Genomic DNA, 26,074 nt, shown 5'->3' on the forward strand with positions numbered 1-26,074 from the left:
GTGGACTCTGGCATCTCTCTTGCTCTGCTTATGGTTATGGGCAAAGTGAATATAAGGCAGTGCTAGCATGGTTTTTGGTCTTTAAGAATGTGAAAAGTTGTTAGAATATTAATTTTAAATTTTATTTTATGACTAGACTAACTCCTATGTTATAAATGAGATAATTTTTCACTATATGTTTCTGTCCCCATTGGATTCCTTCTTATGGCTTAATAAGTCATTTTGTTTTTTACTTGATGAATGAGCTTAAAAGAAGAAAATCTTACTGATACTGCAGATTACTCCATATTAGAAAAAATATGGAAATGCTTATAATTAAAATTGCAGATTAGGGATTCATTTCATTATCAGGCAGATTATTCCTTATCAGGGAAGACAACAATAACAATAATAACAAAAGCCACTACGTAGAATGGCTGATATTCAGAAAGGATTCTTTTATAAGATGGTATCATTAGGTCTTAATTGTCTAAAAAAAGCATTTTTTACACACATATATGTAAATTAAGAGGAAAAATGTGTAATTACCAAGAATATATTGAATACTACAAATGTATATTAAACTGGCGTATTCAGCATTTTAATGAATTCCAGAGCTATTGCTGATAAATGGTGCTGTGCCATAATGCTATTCCTGGTCAGGCAGCTCTTGCCTTTAGCAGAATCTCCAAACTTTGGCAGATGGAATACATGATAAGGCAACTTAAATACATGATAAAGCATGTATTTGCCAAAAGGGAACCTGGGAGGCACTGGTGGCCAAACCCTGAGCCTCTCACGTAACAGATTAGGTTTAAAGAGGAATTAAGGTCATTGATTGTTACTCTGTTGGTTTAGCTAGAGTACAGTATCAAAACTGTAGTCTGCTTTGTTGTTCTTAAAGTTTTCATGACTTAGTATTTCAAGGAGCTGGATATAACCACAGATACTGACCTTTAGCCACAGTAATATTAAAATCTCAAAGGGACCTTCTGTTTAGCTCAGTGGGAAAATAAGTTTTAATTACTCTACTAGTGTGTGTGTGTGTGTGTGTGTGTGTGTGTGTGTGTGTGTGTGTGTGTGTGAATTCTAATGTTCTTCACACAGTGTCACATTTTAAGCTCCAACATTTTTACTTAACATTTCATTTGCAGTTCCACATCAATGCCAGTTATCCCCGAATATGGAACATGCCACAGACTTGGCAGTGTGAATTAGAGGTTTATAAAGCCACCTACCATTTCATCTTTGCACAGAAGAACTTCTTTACTGGTAATTTTCTAATAAATGTAAATACAATGAGATTTATCACAGTGAACTTGTTTACATTCAGTAAGTTTTGCTTTTAGATTCAACATAGGGATTTGATGGTAGAGTTCATACTTTTTTTTACACTTCTTTTCGGGCTACGAATGTAAAAGGGAAAATTTAAATATAGGTATTTTGTATTCTCTTTTAGTGCAAACTAGGAAAATATCAATCCAAAATTGGGCTTACAAAAAAAATGAAAGAATTCATCTTAGTCTGGTACTTTCTATCATCCTAGTGGGGGATAATTTGGGGAGGATGAATCAATTTCTTTCTTTGCCTGAATTAGGCATCAGCATGGTTTCATTATTTTGTTTCAATTATTGTAATCCACAAACAGTATATTCAAATAGTCAGGTATGTTATTTTTTTATTTTACTGAAGTGTAGTTAACATGTCACATTAGTTTTGGTTATACAACTAGTGATTTAACAACTCTATGCTCACCACAAGTATAGCTACTGTCTGTCACCATACAATGCTACTACAATACCATTGACTGTGTTTCCTATGCCATGCCTTTCATTCCAGTGACTTCCTCAGTCCATAACTGGAAGCCTGTACCTCCCACTCCCATTCATCTATTTTTCTCATCTCTTTACCCTCCTCCCCTCTGGCAACCATCAGTTTGTTTTCTGTATTTATGGGTCTCTTTCTGCTTATTTATTTTGTTTGTTAGATTCCACATGTAAGTGAAATGTTGTTACAAATGGCAAAATTTTATTCTTTTTTATGGCTGCTTAATATTCCTCTGTGTGTGTGTGTGTGTGTGTGTGTGTGTGTGTGTGCGCGTGTGTCAGCACACATCACATCTTCTTTATTCATCTATTGTGGACATTTAGTTTGCTTCCATATCTTGGCTATTGTAAATAATGCTGCAGTAAACATAGGGGTGCATACATTTTTTTTGAATTAGTGTTTTCATTTTCTTTGGGTAAATACCCAGTAGTGGAATTATTGGATCATGTAGTATTTCTATTTTAAGTTTTTGAGGAACCTCCATACTGTTTTCCACAGTGGCTGTACCAATTTACAGTCCCACCAACAGTGCACGAGGGTATGTTACTTTTGTATTTGGAGCTCCTACTTCTTTCCATTGGCATGGATATTGAGTTGATGTTATTGTTAGTTGGAAAAAATTCGTTTATTTCTTGAAGCATATTATAATAGCTACTCATATTACTTGGGTTTAGGATCATGTAGTCTTGGTCTCTGACTAACATAAATATTACTAGATAAAAATAAGTTGTATTTATATAGAACCTTCCCATAAAAAGTTTAGCTAAACAGAGTTGGTCTGATTTGCCAGGGTCAGTGGCTACCCCAGAGCACCTAAGCTTTACTGATTGCTACATTTATCCAGCCAGCCAGCCAGCCCTCCATCCTTCCCTTTATCCACCAGTCATTTACAAGCATCTGATCTGTGCTGAGTGCTATTAGATATTTGGGGATATAGTGATAGTCAGGTATTCATAGATAGTCCTGCCTGCACATTACTTACTAGCAATATGATGTTGGCCAAATTAACCAATTATTTTACCTTCTGTTTCCTTATCTGTGAAATAGAGATAATTTCTGCCCTAATTTTGCTATTGTTAGAGTTTGGGCATTGTATAATGCCATTACTACAATATGTTCATTCGTAAGTTTTTTATATTTGTTTTTTAGTTTGGGAACTTTATTGTGGGGACTAGCTAGAAAGCTTCTGTGTTCTTGGAGTTATATAATTCCTCAAGGCTTGAGTCAGGGTCCCAGTACTAGAAGTTGTAACAAAATCCCTGGCAAGTTAAACTTTTGTCAGTGAAGCTGAACATTGAGTAAGTACTGCTCAATTCAGATTTATTAAAAAATATATAACTAAAACTCACAGTGTGTATTATGTGTCTGTCTCTGTTCTAAGCAATTTGCACATATTGAATTGTTGAATCCTTATAATAATTCCTGAGATCGATACTATTGTTATCCTTGTTTTACAGATGAGGAAAGTAAGTTACAGAGTGGTCAAGCAGTTTGTCCAGGGTCACACAACTAGTAAGTCTGTCGAGCTAGTGTTCCAACCCAAGTCGTCTGGCTCGAGATTCTGTTATATTTAGTTTCTTCGGCAGTAGCCATTTCTCTCTCAGTTAATGTTTTGTATTTTATAACTTTGCTAACCTTTTAAAATAGGTTCCTATTTTCAAGCATTTAATCCTTCACATTGTTTTTACTCCAGACATCTCACATTCTTAGACTATAGCAGTGTTAAGAATAGTTGGAGTAGATAATTCCTCAAGATTTAAAATTTTTACAGTAACACTTTAATTTAGGCTGAGCATTGTATTAGTCACTTTCAAATAGGATTTGAACGCATTTCCCAAGTTACAACCATGTTTTCCCTAAATTATTTTCTTTATTTCTAATCTCTAAGCTTATGTGTATTGCAGTTCACTTTTTTTTCCCCCTAAATTTATTTGGAGAAATTTAAAGAAAATAGGTACAAAACTTAAGTTCTCATATCCCAGATTTTACAGCTGTAACTTTTATTCATATGTCTTCTATTGCTTTTTAGAATCCTTTAAAAACTTATTTATTCTTTAAGAAGGATGACTATTAGTAACATGCTTAGCCTGGGGATGAATATACTGGGTCATAGTGTTTGAATTGTTTTGTTCTGTTCTCAGTTTTCTCTTTCCCTATTGACAGAACTCTGCAGAAAACAAATGATCTAATTTGGTGTGAGGATATGCCTAATATTCCCCAGTAGCCAGTCTTATGCCAATTATTAGATAAAGTTGTTATTTTATTTTATTTTATTTATTTGACACAGAGAGAAAGAGATAGCGTGCGAGAGAGAGAACACAAGCAGGGGGAGCAGCAGGGAGAGGGAGAAGCAGACTCCCCACTGAGCAAGGAGCCCCATGCGGGGCTCAATCCCAGGACCCTGGGATCATGATGTGAGCCAAAGGCAGACGGATGCTTAACTGACTGAGCCACCCGGGTGCCCCAAAAAGTTGTTCTTAAGAGATTTTAGTGTGGGGCAAAGACAGCTTCATGATAAATATAAAAAAGAGTCTCAGGAATAAAAGATGTAAAACAGGCAGAAGTGAAGTCTCTTCTGCTAGTATCAAAATTGATTTAGATTTACTCTGATAAGGGGGAGAAGACAATGGTAACAATATTGCTAAGCTCCAGTACAATTGACTGGCATTTTATAGGGTATTTGTCTAACAATATAATTATATAGTGAGTTGTAGAAGAGTTTTTTCCAGATGAATATTTAGATTACCAACTTAATTATTTTTTTTAAGTTTTTATTTAAATCCCAGTTAGTTAACATACAGTGTAATATTAGTTTCAGGCATACAATATAGTGATTCAGCACATCCATACAACACCCAGTGCTCATCACAAATTAATAACTTTTAAAAATTTGTCTAAATGAGTAAGGCAGTCATCAAGAAAGTGCTTCCTTTTTTCAATTATTTGATAAGATCATCTGCTAATGAGAGCAGCTTTTGGTTTAAAGAGAAATACTTATTAGATATAGTTGTTGAGGCTAGTATGAATATTTTACCATATTTTTAAATATTTATCAGTAAAGATACTATATAAGGTGATAAGGAAACTATACTGCAGAATATCTTGAAATTTCAAATAAAATATGGAAGAAAAGACTATAAGACTTGTTAAAATAGAAATTGGCTAATAACTTTATAAAATTACATTGGTTTCCTGAGATGATTAGTGGATTATTTGAATTTATGTTTATTTTACTAGCAATTATATCTCAATCTTTTAACTAGAAGTGTGAAGTAGATAAATGTAACCAATGTAAGTTGAAAGTCTCTTATTAATAATGATTCAAAACAAATTTAAACCATGATCTCAGCCCACAGAATTTATGGGTTTGTTGCTTTATGGGCATTTCTTGTTTTGTATTATTTATCAGTCTCAAGTATATTGGCATGTACACTAGACTTAAACAAATGAAGCAATACAAAACAGTGTATATATTGATTGCTAGCATAAACTGAAACTAACAAATGCATATTAAGACATGAATACAGAGGAAATGGCCGTGACCTGAAGGCAATCAGAGAAGGTAAGGGAAAGACCATAACATCTAAAATGGTCTTTGTAAATGAACTCAGTGATATTAACTGATTATGTGCATAGTTTGTCACCATAGAACATTCCAAACCATGTTCATTTATATTACCTTCATGACTGTGAAAAGAGATAGCTGTTACTGCTATGCCTGAGTTAACAAGAGGACTTGAAGCAGGGAAACATTCAATGAATTGGTCAGACTCAATGAGGCTAGTAACTGGAAGAGATATTTAAGAACATTTTTTCACCTATGGACCCTGTGCTCTCTCTGTAGTATCATGTTGTTGTTAAAGATGGTTGGAGTTTTCCTTTAGCAGAGAGGATACCAAAGAGTATACTTATTTTAGATAGGATGAATAGTTTGAGTAAAAGTACAGAACTAAAAATGTTGATGAGGAAGAAAAGTGAGAAAATCAGCTTGATGAATGATAAATTTTTATGGTAGAGTTGGTTAATTCCAGAGATGACTTTTGGGTATCTCTCAATTGCTAGCCATTGTGCTAAAGAATAAAGTTAGAAAGTTGGGATGGAGTCATATTAGGTAGGGTGGCATGTGGAAGTAAAAGTTTAGAAGTAAGCATAGATACTATACAATATGATGAACCACTGTGATTGCTTGTTCAGTGAAATAAAAATACATTTAAAGTAAAATTGTCAAGTGGAGTTTTCCTTTATTCATAGAACAGGTTAATTGCCATATTCAATTGATTGATATAAAACTGCATCTCATTAATATTAATGCAAATTTTTGACATTTGATATTAAATGTATTGCCATTTTATTAAGAGAGGGATTTTTAATGTGCACAAGCTTTTGTACATTGCAGCTAAATTTTAAATGAGTTCATATGATATTATGTAAGGTAAATTTGACTTCTGATTTCCGTATTGAATATAATATCTTTCAGTTTAAAGACCTCATTTAAAATCCAAAGAAACTACTTTAAATAATTATTTTTACCTATTATTTTCTTTAGAATATCTTTAATAATAAGTGCTTCCATACATAGAGTGCTTACCCTGTGACAGTTACTGTGCTAAAACTTGACACATATAATTTCAGTTCTCACCATAAGTCTATGAAGTTGTCCTCATTTTGTAAAAAAGAGAACTGATAGCGTTTATGTTATTCATTTAAGATTGCATTGCTAGTAAAATGGCAAAGTCAGAATTTAAGCCCAGGACTGTCTGCTGTCAAAGTGTGCTATAATACTGCTTCTAGTCGTTTCTCTCTCTCATATATACACAAAGTTCTAATTTTATATGCATAGCACAATGTTATATACTATGAATATACAGAGATGAGCTTGCCACCTTTAGGAGGAGACCATGTCCTGAAAGATATGATTGCTGGGAGTATAGGCACGTAAGCGATGTGAATGCCTGAAGAAAAAGTAAAACCACTGTTTTAGATTAGTGCTGATATCTTTATATAAAGAGTTTTTGCCTTTCAAGATTCAAAAAAAAAAAAAAAAGGTACCAGAGGATAAGCAGACTAAATAAATGAATAGTTTTAAAAAGCAACACTTAAAACCATATAAATCAGAGTACAACAAATCAGAAATCAGGGATTATTGACTGTAAATACTAACAGGGCCAAGTTTCTGTTCACCATTATATTCTCTGAGTCTAGAACAGAGTCTGGCACACAGTAGACACTCTGTAGGTATTTGTTTAATGAGTAAAACAACATGAAAAATACGTTCAACCGTACTTATAATTAGGAAATTCAGTTAAATGAGATAACAATTTTAAATGATCAATTAATTACCAAGCTACATCCTCTCACTACCCCCAGAGAGAAAGAGAAAGAGGGGGGGAAACAGGGGGAGGGAAAGGTAGAAAGAAGTATAATGCAGGAGGAGGGTACAATGAAATAGTCAAGCATATATTTCTGGCAGGAGTATAAATGGTTTCACTATTCTCAGAAAGCAATTCTGTAATTTATAATAGCTTTGAAAAAATTTATAAACGTTGACCTAGCCACATTCTACTTCTGGAATCTATACTGACAAAGTAATCCTGAATATGTAAAATATCTTGCATGAAAATATCCATAAAATTATATATAACACAAAAATTTGGAAAGAATCTAATATCCAAGATTACTAAATGGTTAAATAAATCCTGGCAAATCTCTTTAATGAACTGTCATTAAAATTTTTGTTAAGGTATATGAAATAACATGGAAAAATTTTGAGTTCAATGAGAAAAAGCAGTATAGAAAATATGTGCATCTATATTGTATGAAAGTCTACATAGGAAAAAAAAAACTAGAAGGAAACCTATCCACCATGCTGGGTATTTGGGAAGTGGATTATCAGGTGATATTTTTTTCTCTTTTATCTTCTAAAGTTTCTTTAAAAAATAATAGGTATAAAAAATAATACGTATATAAAATGCATAAAATTTCTATTTGGAACTGTGATTAGTAGGTAAATACTGGTTTGCTATTAAATCACTTACCTATATCTTAATCTTCTTTTACTATTTCAGTATAAAAGTTCTTTTTAGTTGCAAAAGAAAAATTCATTTTTGACTGGTGTTAGAATATTTATATTTTGTTTTCTGAATTTCAATTAATTTTTGCTTTCTGTTTCCCACTACCATAATTTTAGATTTAATTCAAGACTGGTCTAGTGATAGTGCTCCGGACATTTTTTCATTTGTGCCATATACATGGAATTTTAAAATCATGTTTCATCAATTTGAAATGATTTGGGCTGCTAATCAACACAATTGGATTGACTGTTCCACTAAACAACAGGAAAATGGTAAGAATTTCTTAAAAATTAGGCTAAGTATTCTGTTCATTAAGACAAATAACAATGAAAATTGATGTTGACTTTGTAGTTTTAATAGATACTAGATGTGATCTTTTTTCCATTGTCTTATAATACTCTCAGAGAACTACTTTAGAGTTTTTACTGGACTAAGCATATTATCTTTCATTTTCTTAGGTATGTATTTAAGGCAATTTTTATTTAAAGTGTTATTGAAGTTAAAAATAAATTTTCTCTTTTTTCCTCTTGTAGTATATCTGGCAGCCTGTGGGGAAACATTAAACATTGATTTCTCTTTGCCTTTTACGGACTTTGTTCCAGCTACGTGTAACACCAAGTTCTCCTTAAGAGTACGTATAATTGGGTGCCTGGGTGGCTCAGTCGGTTAAGCGTCTGCCTTCGGCTCAGGTCACGATCTCAGGGTTCTGGGATCGAGCCCCACATCTGGCTCCTTCTCAGCAGGGAGCCTGCTTCTTCTCTCCCTCTCCTCTTCCCCCCTGCTCGTTGTCTCTCTCTCTCTCAAATAAATAAATAAAATCTTAAAAAAAAAAAGAGTACACATAATTGTGTGCATTCTTTATTCCACAGGTTTATTAGTGTGTTTCCCCAAAGCTTATCTCTACTTTTCCCTGCCTGTCCTACTGCCATCCTGCAGTATTTTAGCTCTCCACCATTGTTCCTGTGCTTCAGTGTCACAGAAATGCTGCTTTTTTTTTTTTTGTAGTTAACAGTAATGTTCTGTCATTCCCCTAAGTTCCCCAACTTCCCCTGAGGAGTTTTGGCAATAAAAAGAAAATTCCCTGAGTTGATTATTTTCTTAACCAGCTCATTTCTAACCTTTGTGGCTAACTTATATGTTCTTTTGAAAAACCCCTTCTAACTCTAATGTTTAACAGTGGATGAACTAGATTTTGCACTTTCCTTAATTTCATTACTAATTGTAAACATGAATTCAAGGGACAGCCACAAATACCTCTCTTCCTTTTCTCTGAAAGGCAGCTTTAATGAGTTCAAAATTTTGTGGAATACCTAATTTTAGGGAATGAGCAATCAGATATAGTTGTAGTATTGATGGAGGCTATGGTGGTAAAAAATAGCAACAATAAGAGCTGCTAATACCTATTAAACGTGTTCTGTGTGCCATACCCTATTCCAAGTGCTTTACGTGTATTAGCTCATTTCATTCTCAGAACAGTTTTCTTGAAGTAGTTGTTATCTGCATTTATGAAATAGGAAACTGAGAAGCTGAGTTTATATAACCTATGTGATTGGTGAGTAGCTGAATTGGAATTTGAACCCAAGTGGTATAGGTTAGGCCTTCATTCTCTTAACCACTCTACTATGCTGCCTGTTGAGAAATCAGGCATCACGGCACCCCAATGTTTATAGCATTATCAACAATAACCAAATTACAAAGAGCCCAAATGTCCATTGACTGATAAATGGGTAAAGAGGTTGTGGTCTATATACACAATGGAATATTATTCAGCTATCAAAAAGAATGAAATCTTACCATTTGCCACAAAATGGATAGAGCTAGAGTGTATTATGCTAAGTGAAATAAGTCAGAGAAAGACAAATACCATATGATTTCACTCATATGTGGAATTTAAGAATACAGATGAACATCGGGATAAAAGAGATGCAAACCATAAAGTAGACTAATTATAGAGAACTGAGGGTTGCTGGAAAGTTGGTGGACAGGGGGATGGTCTAAATGTGTGATGGGTATTAAAGTTAAGGGCACTTGTGATGAGCACTGGGTGTTACATGTAAGTGATTAATCACTGAATGCTACTCCTGAAACTAATATTACACTGTATGTTAACTAACTGGAATTTAAATAAAAACTTGAAACAAAATAAAATTCATATTGTATGTAAATATGTAAAATTTTACAATATGTAAAATTATATATTATAATACATATTACATGTTGTAATATGTATTGTATTATATATTGTAATTACAATTACATATTGTAATAATACAATCTAAAAAAAAATTAAGCATCATGAGGAACAAGATTAGGGCACCGACCTATAAGGAAAAAAGTGAAGCCAAATGAAAATGTATCAATTCAGAATTCTTAAAAACCAGGTGATAATCCAAGACTTACTAGAATCAAAAAAATTAGTAGGGGCACCTCAGTGGTGTAGTCAGCTTAGTGTTTGACTCTTGGTTTAGGCTCAGGTTGTGGTCTGAGGGTCTTGAGATCCAGCCCCGCATTGGGCTCCATGCTCAGCAGAGTCTCCTTGAGTTTCTCTCTCCCTCTCCCTCTGCTCCTACCCCCGTGCCCTTTCTTTCTCTTTCTCTCAGATAAATCTTTTAAAAAATTAGTAAAATGCAGAATATATTCCACCTGAACTTATTATCAGTGATTTCTATTTATTTATTTATTTATTAAAGATTTTATTTATTTGAGAGAGAGCATGAGCGGAGGGAGAGGAGGAGGAGCAGAGGGAGAGAGAAACTCAAGCATACTCTGCTGAGCACGGAGCCTAACACAGGGCTCGATCTCACAACCCTGAGATCATGACCTGAGCTGAAGGTAAACACTTAACCAACTGAGCCACGTAGGTGTTCCTCAGTGAGATGATTTTTAATTGTTTTTTTTTACTGAGTTACATGTGAAATACCCATGAATACCCATAGAAGATAATCTTTTTACTGTTTTGTGGAAACTCTGTTATTTATTTCCTTAATTTTTTTTCTTAACTTTCTAATCAGAATTTAGTTTTAGTCTATGTAAAATCTTATTCCAGTTATTTAACTGACTGTTGATTATAAAATCTGCCTTTTGAAATTTGTTTATTTTCTTTTGAATTCTCAAGATTATTATAGATAAGTTTGGCTGGAAATAGAAACCTAACATATTTATGTTCCTGTTTTTTTACTTTGGGTTATTATGAATTATTTTTTAGGGAGAAGATGTTGATCTTCATTTATTTCTACCAGATTGCCACCCTAGTAAATATTCATTATTTATGCTGGTAAAGAATTGCCACCCAAATAAAATTACTCATGATACTGGTATTCCTGCTGAGTGTCAAAGTGGTCAGAAAACAGTTAAACCAAAATGGCGGAATATTACACAAGAAAAGTGAGTATATAAAATTAGTGATTTAAATATTTTGTGTTTATATATGGGGAAGATTCTTCTGATTCTTTCAAAGAATAAAGATAAAAGTTGATTATTTGTAATTGGTGTTTGTATACAATTAAATGAATTAAGTAACTGACCAGAATTTTATTTTTTATTCTTCAAAGAGCTGGTTGGGTTGAATGCTGGACTGTCCCAAGTGTCATGCTTACAATCGATTATACATGGCATCCAATTTATCCACAAAAAGCAGATGAGCAGCTAAAACAATCATGTAAGTGTTTTTATATAATTTGTACTTCGAGACATCTGGTTTTGTGATTGATAATCATTAAAAGTATAAGAAAAAAAATTTTTTAATTTGGAAATGTGTCTATTCATTTGATGTATTTGTATACATTTAAAAATCTTTTAAGGATTTTTGGCATAATTACAACTAACTTTCATTGAGCATTTACTGTATATCAAATACTAGACCAAGCTGTTTACTGGTTTATATTACTCATTTAATCCTTACAACAACTCTGTGAGATAAATGTTGTTATTGTAGATTTGAACAAATATGTTCAGAGTAAGTAAATAATTTTTTTTCAAGTTCTGCCAAGCTAGAAACAGAAGAACTAGAATATCAAATAAGGTGTATGTGAATATGAATATATATATAAAGCACTTGGTTTCATGAACTGTTAGTTTTTTTAATGCATTTTCACAATTATCATGTCATGTTTCCCTGAAGCTTATGTACCTTATTACCAGGGTCCAAAATGAAATTAGAGTCAAGTGATATTTTCTTTGTATTTTTCTAGTGAGTTAAGTGTTAAAGAATAGTTTTCATAATTGTTCTTGTGTTTGGAGCTTGATAATGTCACACTGTATTTGAATAGCTGTTTATGTGAAAACAACTTTGTACTTTAATGCCCAAGTATAGGTAAAGCCTGTGACCTGAATTTATATTGCAGGGACTTGAGAATGTTAATAGGAAATTTTCATTGATTCTGTACCATCTAATTTATGTATTTCTACACATATTTCGATGAAGTCTGTTTTATTTCACATTCTTAATTACTAGTCTTGCAAGTTTGTTTTCATTATATACGACAGATACTGTATCAGAGATAGTTGCTTTCATGAAAAATTACAAAATAGAATTTCTTAGTGAATAGTTCCTTAAAGAACTTGTGAGAAATTCCCCACCACAAATTTTTTTTCCTTAATTTTTTTCAGTATCAGAAATGGAAGAAACAATGCTATCTGTATTAAGGCCATCCCAGAAAACATCAGACAGAGTTGTTTCTACTCCTTCTACTTCTTCACGCCCACCTATTGATCCCTCAGAACTTCCACCTGATAAACTTCATGTAGAAATGGAACTTTCCCCAGATTCTCAAATAACTCTCTATGGACCACTATTAAATGCCTTCTTATGTATAAAGGTATGATTTTTAAAAGATCTTACACATTTTTAAACACAGGCAAAATAGTTAATATCTAGTTGAAATTGAGACCATTTGAAATAGCCTGTTCGGTGGTTTAAAGTTGTTGTACTTCTCAGTTGAGTTTTTATTTTGTATTTTTAGCATTTAATATATTCTAGGAATTGTGCTAGTTGGCTGGAGAAAGAGATGATACAGCATCTGTTCTCAAGGAAATAAGCTAGAGGACATAGTAGGATAGACATATATAGGGACAAATTTTAACACATTGTAATATAACACAGCAAAAGAAGTACAAGAGAACCTTGTCATCTGAGAATAATAAAATAAAACCAGGAAGAGTCGACTTCAATTGAATTCAGTAAAAACAGAAAACTTTATTTCATGCTAAATAATAAGCAAAGATTTGTTTGGAGCACTGTCTTAAAACCTGAAGCAAATATATGAAAATAAGTTTATTTCAGAGTATGACAAATTTAGGTTCTAAAAAGTACGCTTTCTTTGAATAAAGACCAAATCAAGTGTTGATTCATTTTAGTATAATTTTTCCATTGAAATTGTGTGACTGAATAGAATGATAGCTCTTGAAGGTTGATCAAGCATGATCAGGAACGGAGGCTATTTTAAGAAAAATATGTGAGTACTTTGTAAGTTTTCTACACATCACTTTTATTCTTTTGGTATTCAATTCGTACTTTAAAAAAGTCACCCTAGCAAGTCATCAATAACTCTTACTGATTTACTCCTTTTTTTTTTAAAGATTTTATTTATTTGAGAGAGAGAGAAAGCACATGAGGCGGGGGGAGGGTCAGAGGGAGAAGCAGACTCCCTGCCGAGCAGGGAGCCCGATGCGGGACTCGATCCCGGGACTCCAGGATCATGACCTGAGCCGAAGGCAGTCGCTTAACCAATGAGCCACCCAGGCACCCTGATTTACTCTTTTTTATAGGTAACCACTCTAAGCCTTCCAGATCCTCACTTATCACTGATACCTTTCTTGTGATTTGAGTGGTTATCCAACATCACTTTTAGCAACTTCATGAAATGTTGCATTTTTCCAGGTTTTTGCTAATTCACTTTGCTTCAGATTTTCATCATACTGTTGGATGCTTTACTACATCTGATAAACAAAGTGAGATTGTCTAAACATTAACAGTCATGAGCAGTAGAGTTACTTGTGGGATAGGTTTTTGTGTGAGTCTAATTTTGTCAGTGTTTACTTATTTGCTTCCTTTTGTAATTTCACAACTGTGGAGGTTTGGATATTGAATGCTTAGGTAATAGGCAATCCCGTAATGTACAGTGACAGGAGTAATTAATTCTGGAAAGGGTCTAGGGTGATCAGGGTTGATTAAGGAAAGACAGTCAAGGTTTGTTAAGAAAGGTTTTCTGGAAGAAGTGCAGCTGAACAGGTTCTTATATTTATAAAAAATTTTTATATTTGATTTACTGTCATATTTACTATAAACTACCATAAAGCATCAGATGATACAATTTTAAGATAAAAGATGCAAGGGACATTGTATTTAATATTTGTGGAAATCTAAAGTTTTGCTTTGGTTTTAGGAGAGATTCCTAAAGGAGTGATTCTTCAGATATTCAAAGGGGAGAAATACATGCATACACAAACATACACATACACACGTATTTTTTTTTCTTTCTTGTGACCATTGTTTGACCTAAAGTATTCTTCAAATATTTCTCCTAATATCTTATTTTCTTGGGATTGCTTGTGAATAACTATAAAGGATTTAAAATGCAATTTTCAAGTTATAATTTCCCTGAAGAGGCTGAACTGTATTTTAATTTAAATGTAAGTAATGATTTAGTTAGCAAATGAGGGTGGTTATATTGATATAGTACCAGTTTTGAATATTACTAAAGAGATGTTATCACTGTTTTTTTTGCATTACTGTATGTATACTGAACCTCAATTTTTTCTTTTAAAAATTCCATAATTATACATATTCGTCAAAATTAAGAGGATTATAACAAAGAAGAATAAAGAGAAAGGAGTAAATGCCTTTTTTCAAGATTTCTTTACAAATTCTCCATAAATGTAACCTCTCTTGATAGTTTGTTTTGATCCAGTCTCTTCCATGCATTAAGATTTTATAACAGCTGTTTAATAGTTTCAGAGGTTTGTTGTACTAAAGTTTTTTTTTTTTAATATTTTATTTATTTATTTGACAGAGAGAGGGAACACAAACAGGGGGAGCGGGAGAGGGAGAAGCAGGCTTCCTGCCAAGCAGGGAGCCCGATGAGGGGCTTGATCCCAGGACCCTGGGATTATGACCTGAGCCGAAGGCAAACACTTAATGACTGAGCCACCCAGGCGCCCCTAAAATTTTTATTAGTATTTGCATTCATCGAATTAACATAGAACTTGTATGTTCTACTAAACAAATTATTACTAAACAAATTAAAATTTTACTAAAACAAATTAAAAATTTTAAAGTTTTAAAATATTTTTAAAAATATGTGCCTAAAACATGACAAACAAAAAAACTTTCTAGGCCAATGAACTGTGTGCTTCCTTTTATTGGGAATATAAGTAACTCGTCTTTTTTTTTTTCTTCTTTTTTTCTTTCTGCCTACTGCCTACTAGAAAGCTTAGTGTCATGCTAACATGGAGATGCGTTCTATCTTAAATCTCTCTCTTTTAATTACTTTTTTTTTCATTTGTTTTAATATATAACTATGTTCTACTTAGTGTTAGAATGTATATATGTATATATAAAAGAAAACAAAGAGAATGTGAAAAGTCATGTAACCAAGATTGTATTTTCCTTAGTTACTAGAATTAAACATCAGGAAATTCTGAAGGATAGACTAGAAAAACAAAGAATATTTGACTGTTTAGAAAAAAACTGATTTCCAGGGCTCCTGGGTGGCTCAGTCATTAAGCATCTGCCTTTGGCTCAGGTCATGATCCCAGGGTCCTGGGATCAAGCCCCACATCAAACTCCCTGCTTAGCAGGAAGCCTGCTTCTCCCTCTCCCGCTCCCCCTGCTTGTGTTCCCTCTCTCGCTGTGTCTCTCTCTGTCAAATAAATAAATAAAATCTTTAAAAAAAAAAAAACTGATTTCCAGGGCTTCTGGGTGGCTCAGTTGGTTAAGTGGCTGCCTTCAGCTCGGGTCATGATCCCAGGGTCCTGGGATCGAGTCCCACATCGGGCTCCCTGCTTGGCAGGGAGCCTCCTTCTCCCTCTCCTCCCTGCTCATGCTCTCTCTCACTGTCTCTCTGTCTCTGTCACAAATAAATAATAACTAAAATCTTTAAAAAAAAAACTGATTTCTAAAATCCACAAGAGAAACTAGGGTCGCCATTATTATTACCAGGAACTCTGAGAAGAATATATACCAACATGCATTAAAATTTGTGAGAATATTTTATGGAAATGTTTACATCTTCTGAATTGACTTCTCTTGGTCTTATTACATTTTTTCTTAATGGAAGAAGGGAAATCTGAATCTAAATAGTGATAGCATGTCAGTGGTAGTCAGTAGTAACTGTGGTTTAAGGGTTATGTATGGCATATATGCTTTCCTTATTAGAAAAAACAGTTTTAATAGTCTTGAACAGAAGCCTGGCTAAGTTTCCATTAAAAAAATTTAATATTGGAAACAAACTACCTGTAGGTTGTTTTTTTCCCCCCTGCTTCTCTGAATTTATTAGCTGTCTTCTTTTAACTATAGTGATAATTCTTTTTCCTCTTTTTTGAGAAATGAGTATCATTGTATAAGTAGGCTGGGGAAAAAAATGGTAATGTCCTGTTAACTTGAAGTAATTACTTGACACACATAATAAAATAGCTTTAGGAAAATAAAATTTCATAGAGCTCTTAAGTTGATTGAAAATACAGCTTGTTTTATCATTTTTAAATTCATTCATGCTGCAAACTCGACAAAAGAACACATTTTTTCAGTTATATAAGTTATTGCCTTTTTCTAATGTTGTTTGGAATTTGGTTTAGAGATAGTTCAATTTTGTATACTACCTACCTTAACATGGAACTGGAACTTTTATTTGTATTTGTAAATATTTATGTACATTTATTAATCTTAAAATACCATAAAAGTTTGCCATGATATATTACTACTTACCTTATACTTTGGTCAACCTTTTGGTATTTTTTTTAGTGAATCCTTAAGAAATTAACCTTTACAGATGGAGTTCACATACTAAAAAGACAAAGCAAAACTAAAACAAGCACATGCAAAACTTAAATCTCACACTCCATATAACATTTAACGTGAGGCTAGTGTTTTAAGGGAGTTATAATTTTAAAAGTACATTTTGTTGATAATAGTCAATATGTACTAATATGATAACTTATAAAAGACTCCTAGAGTTTTATAACTCTTTAAAAACAGTCATTGACACATTTAATAAAAATTAGCAAATGTTCTCTACTATGTTGGGGATTCAGTATTTCCTAAAGAATTTGCTATGAGTTGTTCCTGTCTCAGATAATTAAATGGAGATTGTTTTGGTAGCAAATGAACATTAGGCCCAAGAGAATATTTTTCTTTTGATTTTAATAATCTACATGAATCTTTTCTGTTTATAAGGTTAAAAATGGCAAGAGACTGTAAGAGACTTCTAAGGAATCTTTTAAAAATAAGAGATTTATAGAGTACGATTATTAAAAATTGGCTAAAATGAGTATAACTTATTTTTATTGATTTGTTGGTAACTCTTAGTATGTCAAAAGCTAATAATCATGAACATTGTACACTGATTCCATTGACCAGTTTTATGGAGGAAGGGTGGAGTAGAGGTGATTGGGTCTGGAGGCCGTTTGTAGATAAAATCACTGAAGGAAATATTTTACTTTTCTTCTGTCTCTGAAATCCATGCCCATTGCAAACTATTGAACCTGTCCCCAGGACCAGAATGGCATGTGTATTTTTCTTTATTTTAAAGATTTGATTATTTATTTGACAGAGAAAGACACAGCGAGAGAGAGGGAACATAAGCAGGGGGAGTGAGAGAGGGAGAAGCAGGCTTCCCGCAGAGCAGGAAGCCTGATGCGGGGCTCAATCCCAGGACCCTGAGATCCTTACCTGAGCCGAAGGCAGATGCTTAACGACTGAGCCACCCAGGTGCCCTGGCATGTGTATTTTGAAAAGGCTTCTCAAATGATCTGAGGACTGCTGCTTTGAATACTTCTAGATCTTTAATGTTTAGATTAAAATCAATTAGACATTTATTTTTAGTTTTAGAAATTTAATGTTAGAATTTAGGATATAGGTTAATGTTTATTTACATTTATATTTGTGCTTGAATTTGTCCATGCTTCAGAGTTATATAATAAAGGCAATTTTCAAGATGTCAAGCAGGTTCTAAGTAGGACCTGTATTATTAGAGCCAGATAACAATACAGAATGAGGAAAAAGTATCAGTTTTGTGAGTCCATAGATTTGGGATTTTATTACTAGTCCTACCACTAATTAACCAAATGACTGTAAACCCTTCAACATCCTTTTCTATGAGAAGATATTTAATTGGCTTGATTAATTGACTAGAATTCTAGCCAGAAAATAAATGTGCCAATAAGTAAAATGCAGAATTTATCAAAATACTGACTTGATTTCTAATATTGAACAAATACAGTTAACTGTGTTAACAGGAATATTTTAACAATTTTTGATTACTACTGACAAATAGATAAAACTTAAATTCAGAATAATGGGAAGAAAAAAGAATTTCATTTAAATAAGTCAGAGAAAGACAAATACCATATTTCACTCATATGTGGAATTTAAGAAACAAATGAGCGTGGGGGGTGGGGAAGAGAGAGGCAAACCAAGAAACAGACTCTTAACTATTGAGAACAAACTGATGGTCACCAGAGGGGAGGGGGTAGGGGTAGGGGTGAAATAAGCAATGGGGATTAAGGAGGGCATTTGTGATGAGTACTGGGTGTTGTATGTAAGTGATGAATCACTAAATCCTACTCATGGAACTAATATTACACTGTATGTTAACTAACTGGAATTTAAATAAAAACCTTAAAAGAAGAAAAAAATAATAATAAATTTAAATTCTGATGCAAAAGGAACCAGAATATTAAGTTAAAATACTTTGCATAAGAAACCAGGATGAATTATATGAACGGATGTTTTAGTAACTGTTGATAACACGTTTTTATCATCAGTAACCAAAATTGGAGATTCTTACTTAAGTTGTTAAAAACACTTCTGATAAATATTTCACCCAGAATATATGAATTGTAGTAGTTAGCTAATTGGATTTAGTCAAATTGATTTTCAGGGACTTGATCTTCCCTTAATGGATGTCTCTGGGTATTATTGCCTCAGAACTCTGAGAAAAATTGAAAACTATTGAACATTACAAATTTTCAAAGTTTTCTTCTAGGACCTAAATTGCAAGTTTTTTGGTATAATTGGAGGTGGTGTTGTCATGAAGCTTTACTATAAACTTACTTAATTTTTTATGTTTTTGTTCGTTTTGTTTTTGTTTGCTACAGAATGTTTATTTGCTAACTAGCCAAGTAAGTATATGTCTTAAGCATATGTATCTTTTTTTGTTTGTTTTTCATTTCAAGGAAACAGACCATATACTTTTAACTAAATAAAATAGTTTAGGGAGATGCTTGGTTTACAGAATTCAGGTTCTAAGTTGAAAAGTTATTGATACATATCTCTTTAATAGAAGTTTGTTCTTGATATTTATAGGAAAACTACTTCGGGGAAGATGACATGTATATGGATTTTGAAGAGGTTATTTCAAGTCCTGTTCTGTCACTGTCAACATCATCTAGCTCTGGGTGGACTGCTCTTGGAATGGAAAATGACAAAAAGGAAAATGAAAGTTCAGCCAAGTCAATTCATCCACTTACCTTACGTCCTTGGGATATTACTGTACTTGTTAATTTGTACAAAGTTCATGGGCGCCTTCCTGTTGTAAGTGTTTACATATCTAAATAGCCTGGAGTATATTATGAAATTCACCCAACTTAGAAAACTGTAGGTGTTTGTACACACATGCACACACTAATAAAAAAAAAATCAGATTTGAAAACTTTAAAATCTATCCTTTTACCTTTATAAAGCTAGTTTATTATTTTCTTCTTAATGTGATTACTTGATCATGGATAATTTTCTGCTTTTCTTCTTTCATTTGAGTTCCTTCTTGCTGTTCTGTATAACTTTAGAACTTTTTGTCATGACGTTGAGTTGCTGGGTTTATAGTTAGCCTGATGGATACTCTAGGATTTACATTTTCTTATCCTTTATCCAACTCTAGATTATTTGGGGCCCTTATGGTGCACCTACTACAAAATCAAGATTCCGTTTGATCCTGAAGGTTGAATTGTTTTTAGGGGCTCAGATCCAGCATAGAATCCTGGTTCAGTCTAAGGTTGACCAATGGACCATTTGGGTTGACTTGGAATGAGATTATATTGCCCAGAGAACCCAGGGTCCTTGGAGTGAGGCCAGATAGGGAGGGTGAGGCCCTAGAGCATTGTGCTGTTTACTGGCTCCATATCATGCACCTAGGATTGCAGAGCAGAGGAGTCATCCCTGGTGCTTAGTGAACCTAATGTTCTTACTTGGGTACAGAATAGTTAATTTTGTCAGTAAGCACTATTTCTCCTTTTTAAGAATCAAAATCTCTTAATTATATAAATGTAATTTTGGGGATGCATGGGTGGCTCAGTCATTGAGCCTCTGCCTTCGGCCCAGGTCATAATCCCGGGGTCCTGGGATCAGGCCCTGCTTCCGGCTCCCTGCTCGGCAGGAAGCCTGCTTCTCCCTCTCCTACTCCCCCTGCTTGTGTTCCCGCTCTCACTGTCTCTTTCTCTGTCAAGTAAATAAATAAAATCTTTAAAAAAAAATTAATGTAATTTTTATTTTCATGTACCTCTTTGGTCTTATTTTCTCTATATCGTGATTATGGTATTTTGTTTGACTTTAGCATGGAACCACTGATGGCCCTGAGTGCCCTACGGCATTTTTGGAAAGACTGTGTTTTGAAATGAAAAAAGGATTTCGGGAGACCATGCTGCAACTTGTCCTGTCACCCCTAAATGTGTTTGTCAGTGATAACTATCAGGTAATGTGAAAGTGAGTTATGGTAGAGACTTAGAGATGTATTATTATTGTTTATGGGGTTGAAACTGTGTGTTAGCTTCTGTGCATAGAATATATAGCTCTTTAAATTAGAGGCTTTTAATTTAACCATATTAAGAAGTTTTGTATATATATGTGAGTTTTTCAAGAATCTCAGTTTTCTTTTTCTTTTTTTTCTGCTGTTCCCTATTTATGTGATCCCATATAATTATATTCTATATCTATTGTTTTTAGAAATGGAAAGAAATACTTTAAAACTTTTTCATTTGTTTATGGAAGGGAAAATGTATAAAATTTTGGCGGATTCTATTGAAAATTACAACCTCAATATTCATATTACCCAGTACTCTAAATCTTCAAAACATCCATATCCACATGGATGATGCTTTTCACCAAATGTACTTACAAGACACTTTATTAATCCCATCAAGATATCCCCAGGGCTCTTTTGAAAGGGAACCAATGATATTCAGCAAATGGGAATAATTTACATTCTTGGGTAATCACTTTGTTATTATTATTTTTTATTGCCAAATGGCTTTACTTTTCATTTAACACTACTTTAGGGCTCTTCTCTACTTTTAGTCAAGTTGTGAGCTTTGGAAAAATAAATGGATTTTAATATAAAGCAAGGTAAAATTATAAATGGGTGGTGAATCTGATACCCCAAAATCACAACAGATGATAACTTACTATGGACTCTATATAGTAACTGATCATTTTATATAAAATAGCTTACCCCCCTTTGCAACTCTTTTGCCATAACTGACCATATTTTTCTACATAGAATTTAAGTTTTCCATATGTGTATATATTCAACACAGCTGACCTCATAGTAGCTGAAACTTAACACCTAATATATGCTTATTTTTGCCACTGAATGTGTTTCCTTTATCAGACTTTTGACGTAGTTGGCATACCTCATTTTATTGCATGTTGCTTTAGTGCACTTTGCAGATACTGCATTTGTTACAAATTGAAGATTTGTGACAGCTCTGCATCAAGCAAGGTTCTCAAAGCCATTTTTCCAGCAGCATTTGCACACTTTATGTCTCTGTCACATTTGGTAATTCTCACAGTATTTAAAATTTTTTCATTATTCTAATGTTATGGTGATTTGTGTTCACTGATCTTGATGTTACTATTTGTAATTGTTTTGGGGTGCCACAAACTGTGCCCATATAAGATGGCAAACTTAAGTAATAAACATTGCACATGTTCTGACTGCTTCACCAACCGTCTGTTCCCCTGTCTCTCCCCCTCTTCTTGGGCCTCCCTATTCTCTAAAACAAAAGGTATTGAAATTAGGCCAGCTAATGACCCTGCAGTGGCCTCTAAGTGTTCAAGTGAAAGGCAGAACTGTATGTTTCTCACTTTAAATCAGAAGGTAGAAATGATTAAGCTTAGTGAGGAAGGCATGTCAAAACCCAAGCTAAGCTGAAAACTAGGCCTCTTGCACCAAACAATTAGCCAAGTTGTGAATGCAAAGGAAAAGTCCTTCAAGGAAATCAGAAGTGCTACTCCAATAAATACACCAATGATAAGAAAGGAAAACAGCCTATGGCTAATACAGAGAAAGTTTCAGTGATCTGGATAGAAGATCAAATCAGCCATGCATTCCTTAAGCCAAAGTCTAATCCAAAGCAAGGCCCTCTCTTCAATTCTGTGAAGGCTGAGAGAGGTGAGGAAGCTACAGAAGATAAGTTGGAAGCTAGCAGAAGTGGGTTCATAGGTTAAAGAAAGAAGCCTTCTCCATAACACCAAAGTGCAAGGTGAAGCAGCAAGTTATCCAGGAGTTCTAGCCAAGTTAATTAATGAAGGGTGGCTACACTAAACAACAGATTTTCAAAGTAGATGAAATAACCTTCTAGTTGAAGATGCCGTCTAGGACTTTCATAGCTAGAGAGGAGAAGTCAGTGCCTGGTTTCAAAACTTCAAAGGACAAAATGACTTTCTACTTATAGGCTAACACCGCTGGTGACTTTAAGTTGAAGCCAATGCTTGAAAATTTTAGGGCCCTTAAGAATTTTGCTAAATCTACTCTGCCTGTGCTCTATCAGTGGAGCAACAAAGCCTGGATGACAGTGCATCTCTTTACAACAATGTTTACTGAATATTTTAAGCTCACTTTTGAGACCTGCTCAGAAAAAGAGAGTCCTTTCAAAATATGACTGCTAATTAACAATGCACCTAGTCACCCAATAGCACTGATGGAGATGTACCCTGAGATTAATGTTGTTTTCATGCCTGATTAACACAAGATCCATTTTGGAGCCCATGGATCAAAGAGTCATTTTGACTTTCAAGTCTTATTATTTAAGAAATACGTGTTATGAGACTATAGCTGCCATAGATAGTGATTCCTCTGGTGAATCTGGGCAAATTTGAAACCTTTGGTACAGGTGAGTTCTCCAGGATTTGGCTGCTTATTCCTGATAGCATTTGTCTTAATGCAGGGCCTCAAGGTTAAGGACCTGAGGTGATGGATGGATTATTGTGTCTGACTTATGAACCATCCTCCTTTAATTTATGAGCATCTTATGATGTATGTTAGTTGCCTAGGGCTGTCATAGTAAAGTACCTCACACTGAGTTGCTTAAAATAAGAAAAATGTATTCTCTCACAGTTCTGGAGCGTAGAATTCTGAAATCAAAGTGTTGGCAGGGGCATGTTCTCTCTCTCTGAAGGCTGTAGGAGAGGGTCTCCTTGCCTCTTCTAAGCTTTTGGTGGTTGCTAGCAATCCTTGGCATTGCTTGTCTTGTAGATGCATATCTCTGCCTTTGTCTTCTCATGGCATTGTGTCTCGATGTGTCTCTGTGTCCCAGTTTTCCTCTTAAAAGGATACCAGTCATTAGATTAAGGCACACCCTAATTCAGTGTAACCTCATTTTAACTTGATTACTTCTGCTAAAACCCTTTTTTTTCGAATATAGTAAGGTCACAATCACAGGTGCCTGGGCTTAGGACTTGAATGTCTTTTTAGGGGACACAGTTCAGCCCACAATATCATGCAACCCCACAATAAAATCTAGAATATGATCTTTGTTGGTGTACTAGATACGCTCTATCTTTAGGACAAGCCAAGATCTATATGTATTTTTGAGCTCAAAAAATATCAGTCAGAAGTATCTTATACTGAGAATTATCGAATCTTTGTGCCGGAAGTGATCTTTATTCACCATCCTCCCCAGCTTCTTCAGATAAAAAAATAGAAGGAAACTAATGCCTGGAGAAATTTTGGTGATTTTATATATTGTCACACAGCTTAGATGAAAATAAAATAAAAAATGTATCAAAAGAGCTGCTAGAGCTATTATTATAGTCATAATTAGAAATTTCCTTTTAAGAATTCCTTATGAATTTGATTTGGGTCATATCCTTAATTTTTTTTTAAGAATACATTTCCTAAAATGTGTTGAAACAAAGAATGCTAACACTGTTCCTTGTGCAGATGGCGTGCATACACATGCTAAAAGACTGCTGTAATAAAATTAGTTTGGGAAATACCTGTGAACTGTCTCAATGTATATTAGTATATTGAATTCTCTGAAAAGACTTGCTGTGAAGAAATACACAGCATTATCTTCCTTTTGTGGTCACTGTTAGGTGCAGTGGGATAAATGGTGGACAAGACAGAAATAGTCTTTACCCTAGTAAACCTGGTGGAGAAGAGAAATATTGAGGAAATAATAAATAATGGTCTTGAGACAAGAACATGATAAAACTTGCCTTTTTAGATCTCTGTGGTTGTTTTGTAGAGTATGGAGGTGGGAGATGTAAAAGTGAATGCTGGGAGGCTCTGCAAACATATTAGCAAGAGGTCATGTTATTGGGACCATGATGATAGCAGTGAAGATAGAAGAAAGTCAATGCATTTCTGAGAGATTGGGAGGTAGATTCCACAAAAATTGGTGACTGTTGGGTAAGGCATTGCCAAACCTATTTGATTCTGTATTACTAATCATATCCTTTGGAACTAGGTAGTGTTCCATGGAATACCCTATTTTAGGACATATCTTTTAGCTTTGTGAGTAAGTCCAGAACTTTTCTCTTTGAAGTATTTGCTGCTTTTTAGTAGTAAGTATGTAATTTCTGTAAGATAAATCTATCCTTTTTATATTTATGTAGTTCTCAAAATCTATATGAAAGATGGCTTTCTTCCCTTGTTCTTCATTTTATGGTCTTAATGGTCTTTGTTCTCCCCTGTTATTTTTTTCTTTTTAGTATTTAATCTCATTATTCCTGTCTTCCCACCTAAGATTGGTCTCTTACATTCCCTGTCAGTCAGAGGACTAATTTCTTTTTATTCATTGAGCCATTCATTTCTATCAGAGAGGTCTCATTCTTTCTAGGACTTTGCTGTCTTGCTTTGCAGTTGGACTCTTATGGATATTGTCACTAAAGAAGCTTAACTGAGACTCTATGGTACAAGGTTGTGTTAGGGTCTTATGGATCCTTGAGTCTTATTTTCCAGATAGCATGTTTTTACTGTTAGTCTCTGGAGAAAAAAAAAAAACTAGAAATAATAATGCCGATTTTCTTGTACTTCTTATAGTCTTCTTATTGTTTTCAGCAGCGACCTCCTGTGGATGAAGTACTCAGGGAGGGTCACATCAATTTGTCAGGTCTCCAGCTGAGAGCACATGCTATGTTCTCAGCAGAAGGTCTTCCTTTGGGAAGTGATTCCTTAGAATATGCATGGTTAATTGATGTGCAGGCTGGAAGTCTTACAGCTAAGGTCACAGCACCACAGGTAGGATTCTCTGACTTATTTTCTTTTTCCTTTGCTTACCCACTTTGCCAACAGTAAGTTGTATGCCTGTTTGAATGTTCGTTGCATTTTCACTAATGGTGTTCTGATAGCCAGACAACTCTGCTTTTTGGATGAGAGTCATTCTTGCCATTCAGAGTTTTCTTAGCAATAGATGAGTCAGAGACAAGTTTCACGTTTCTGAGCCACATAAAATTGAAGGGTGTAATGTTTTATAGTTCTGCATAACACTTTCAAGATCAAGACTTTGGGGAAAACTCAGTATGAGAACTGGTCTGGAAATTTTATATATTATTAAAATCATATTAGTTGTTTCTCCACTGTTGAAAAATTCTCTTTTTCCCAGTATATGGAATAATTTTTTTTAAGAATGTTGCTTTCTTATATATTTCTTAAGTAGGATTTGAAAATATTGTTTATGGTGTTCAGGATTAGGTAGTTCGGTTCTTGTCATGTCTCAAAGCAAGATAACATCATTTGTATCTGCTGTTAGTGATGTGGATTTAA

At 34.0% G+C, this 26,074-nt stretch overlaps 1 protein-coding gene across 1 annotated transcript in view; it reads left to right on the top strand.

Annotated features, from left to right (window-relative positions):
- KIAA1109 (KIAA1109 ortholog) overlaps positions 1 to 26,074 on the top strand; it is a 203,457-nt gene that overhangs the window by 48,458 nt on the left and 128,925 nt on the right. The window contains 9 exon segments of the mRNA XM_027600626.2: positions 1,134 to 1,251; positions 7,994 to 8,149; positions 8,411 to 8,508; positions 11,083 to 11,261; positions 11,429 to 11,535; positions 12,486 to 12,694; positions 19,399 to 19,626; positions 20,642 to 20,779; positions 25,370 to 25,549. Of these exon segments, the coding sequence (XP_027456427.2) occupies positions 1,134 to 1,251; positions 7,994 to 8,149; positions 8,411 to 8,508; positions 11,083 to 11,261; positions 11,429 to 11,535; positions 12,486 to 12,694; positions 19,399 to 19,626; positions 20,642 to 20,779; positions 25,370 to 25,549 (1,413 nt within the window).

This window comes from Zalophus californianus, chromosome 2 (genome assembly GCF_009762305.2).
Source record: "Zalophus californianus isolate mZalCal1 chromosome 2, mZalCal1.pri.v2, whole genome shotgun sequence".
NCBI classification, from domain to species: Eukaryota; Metazoa; Chordata; class Mammalia; order Carnivora; family Otariidae; genus Zalophus; species Zalophus californianus.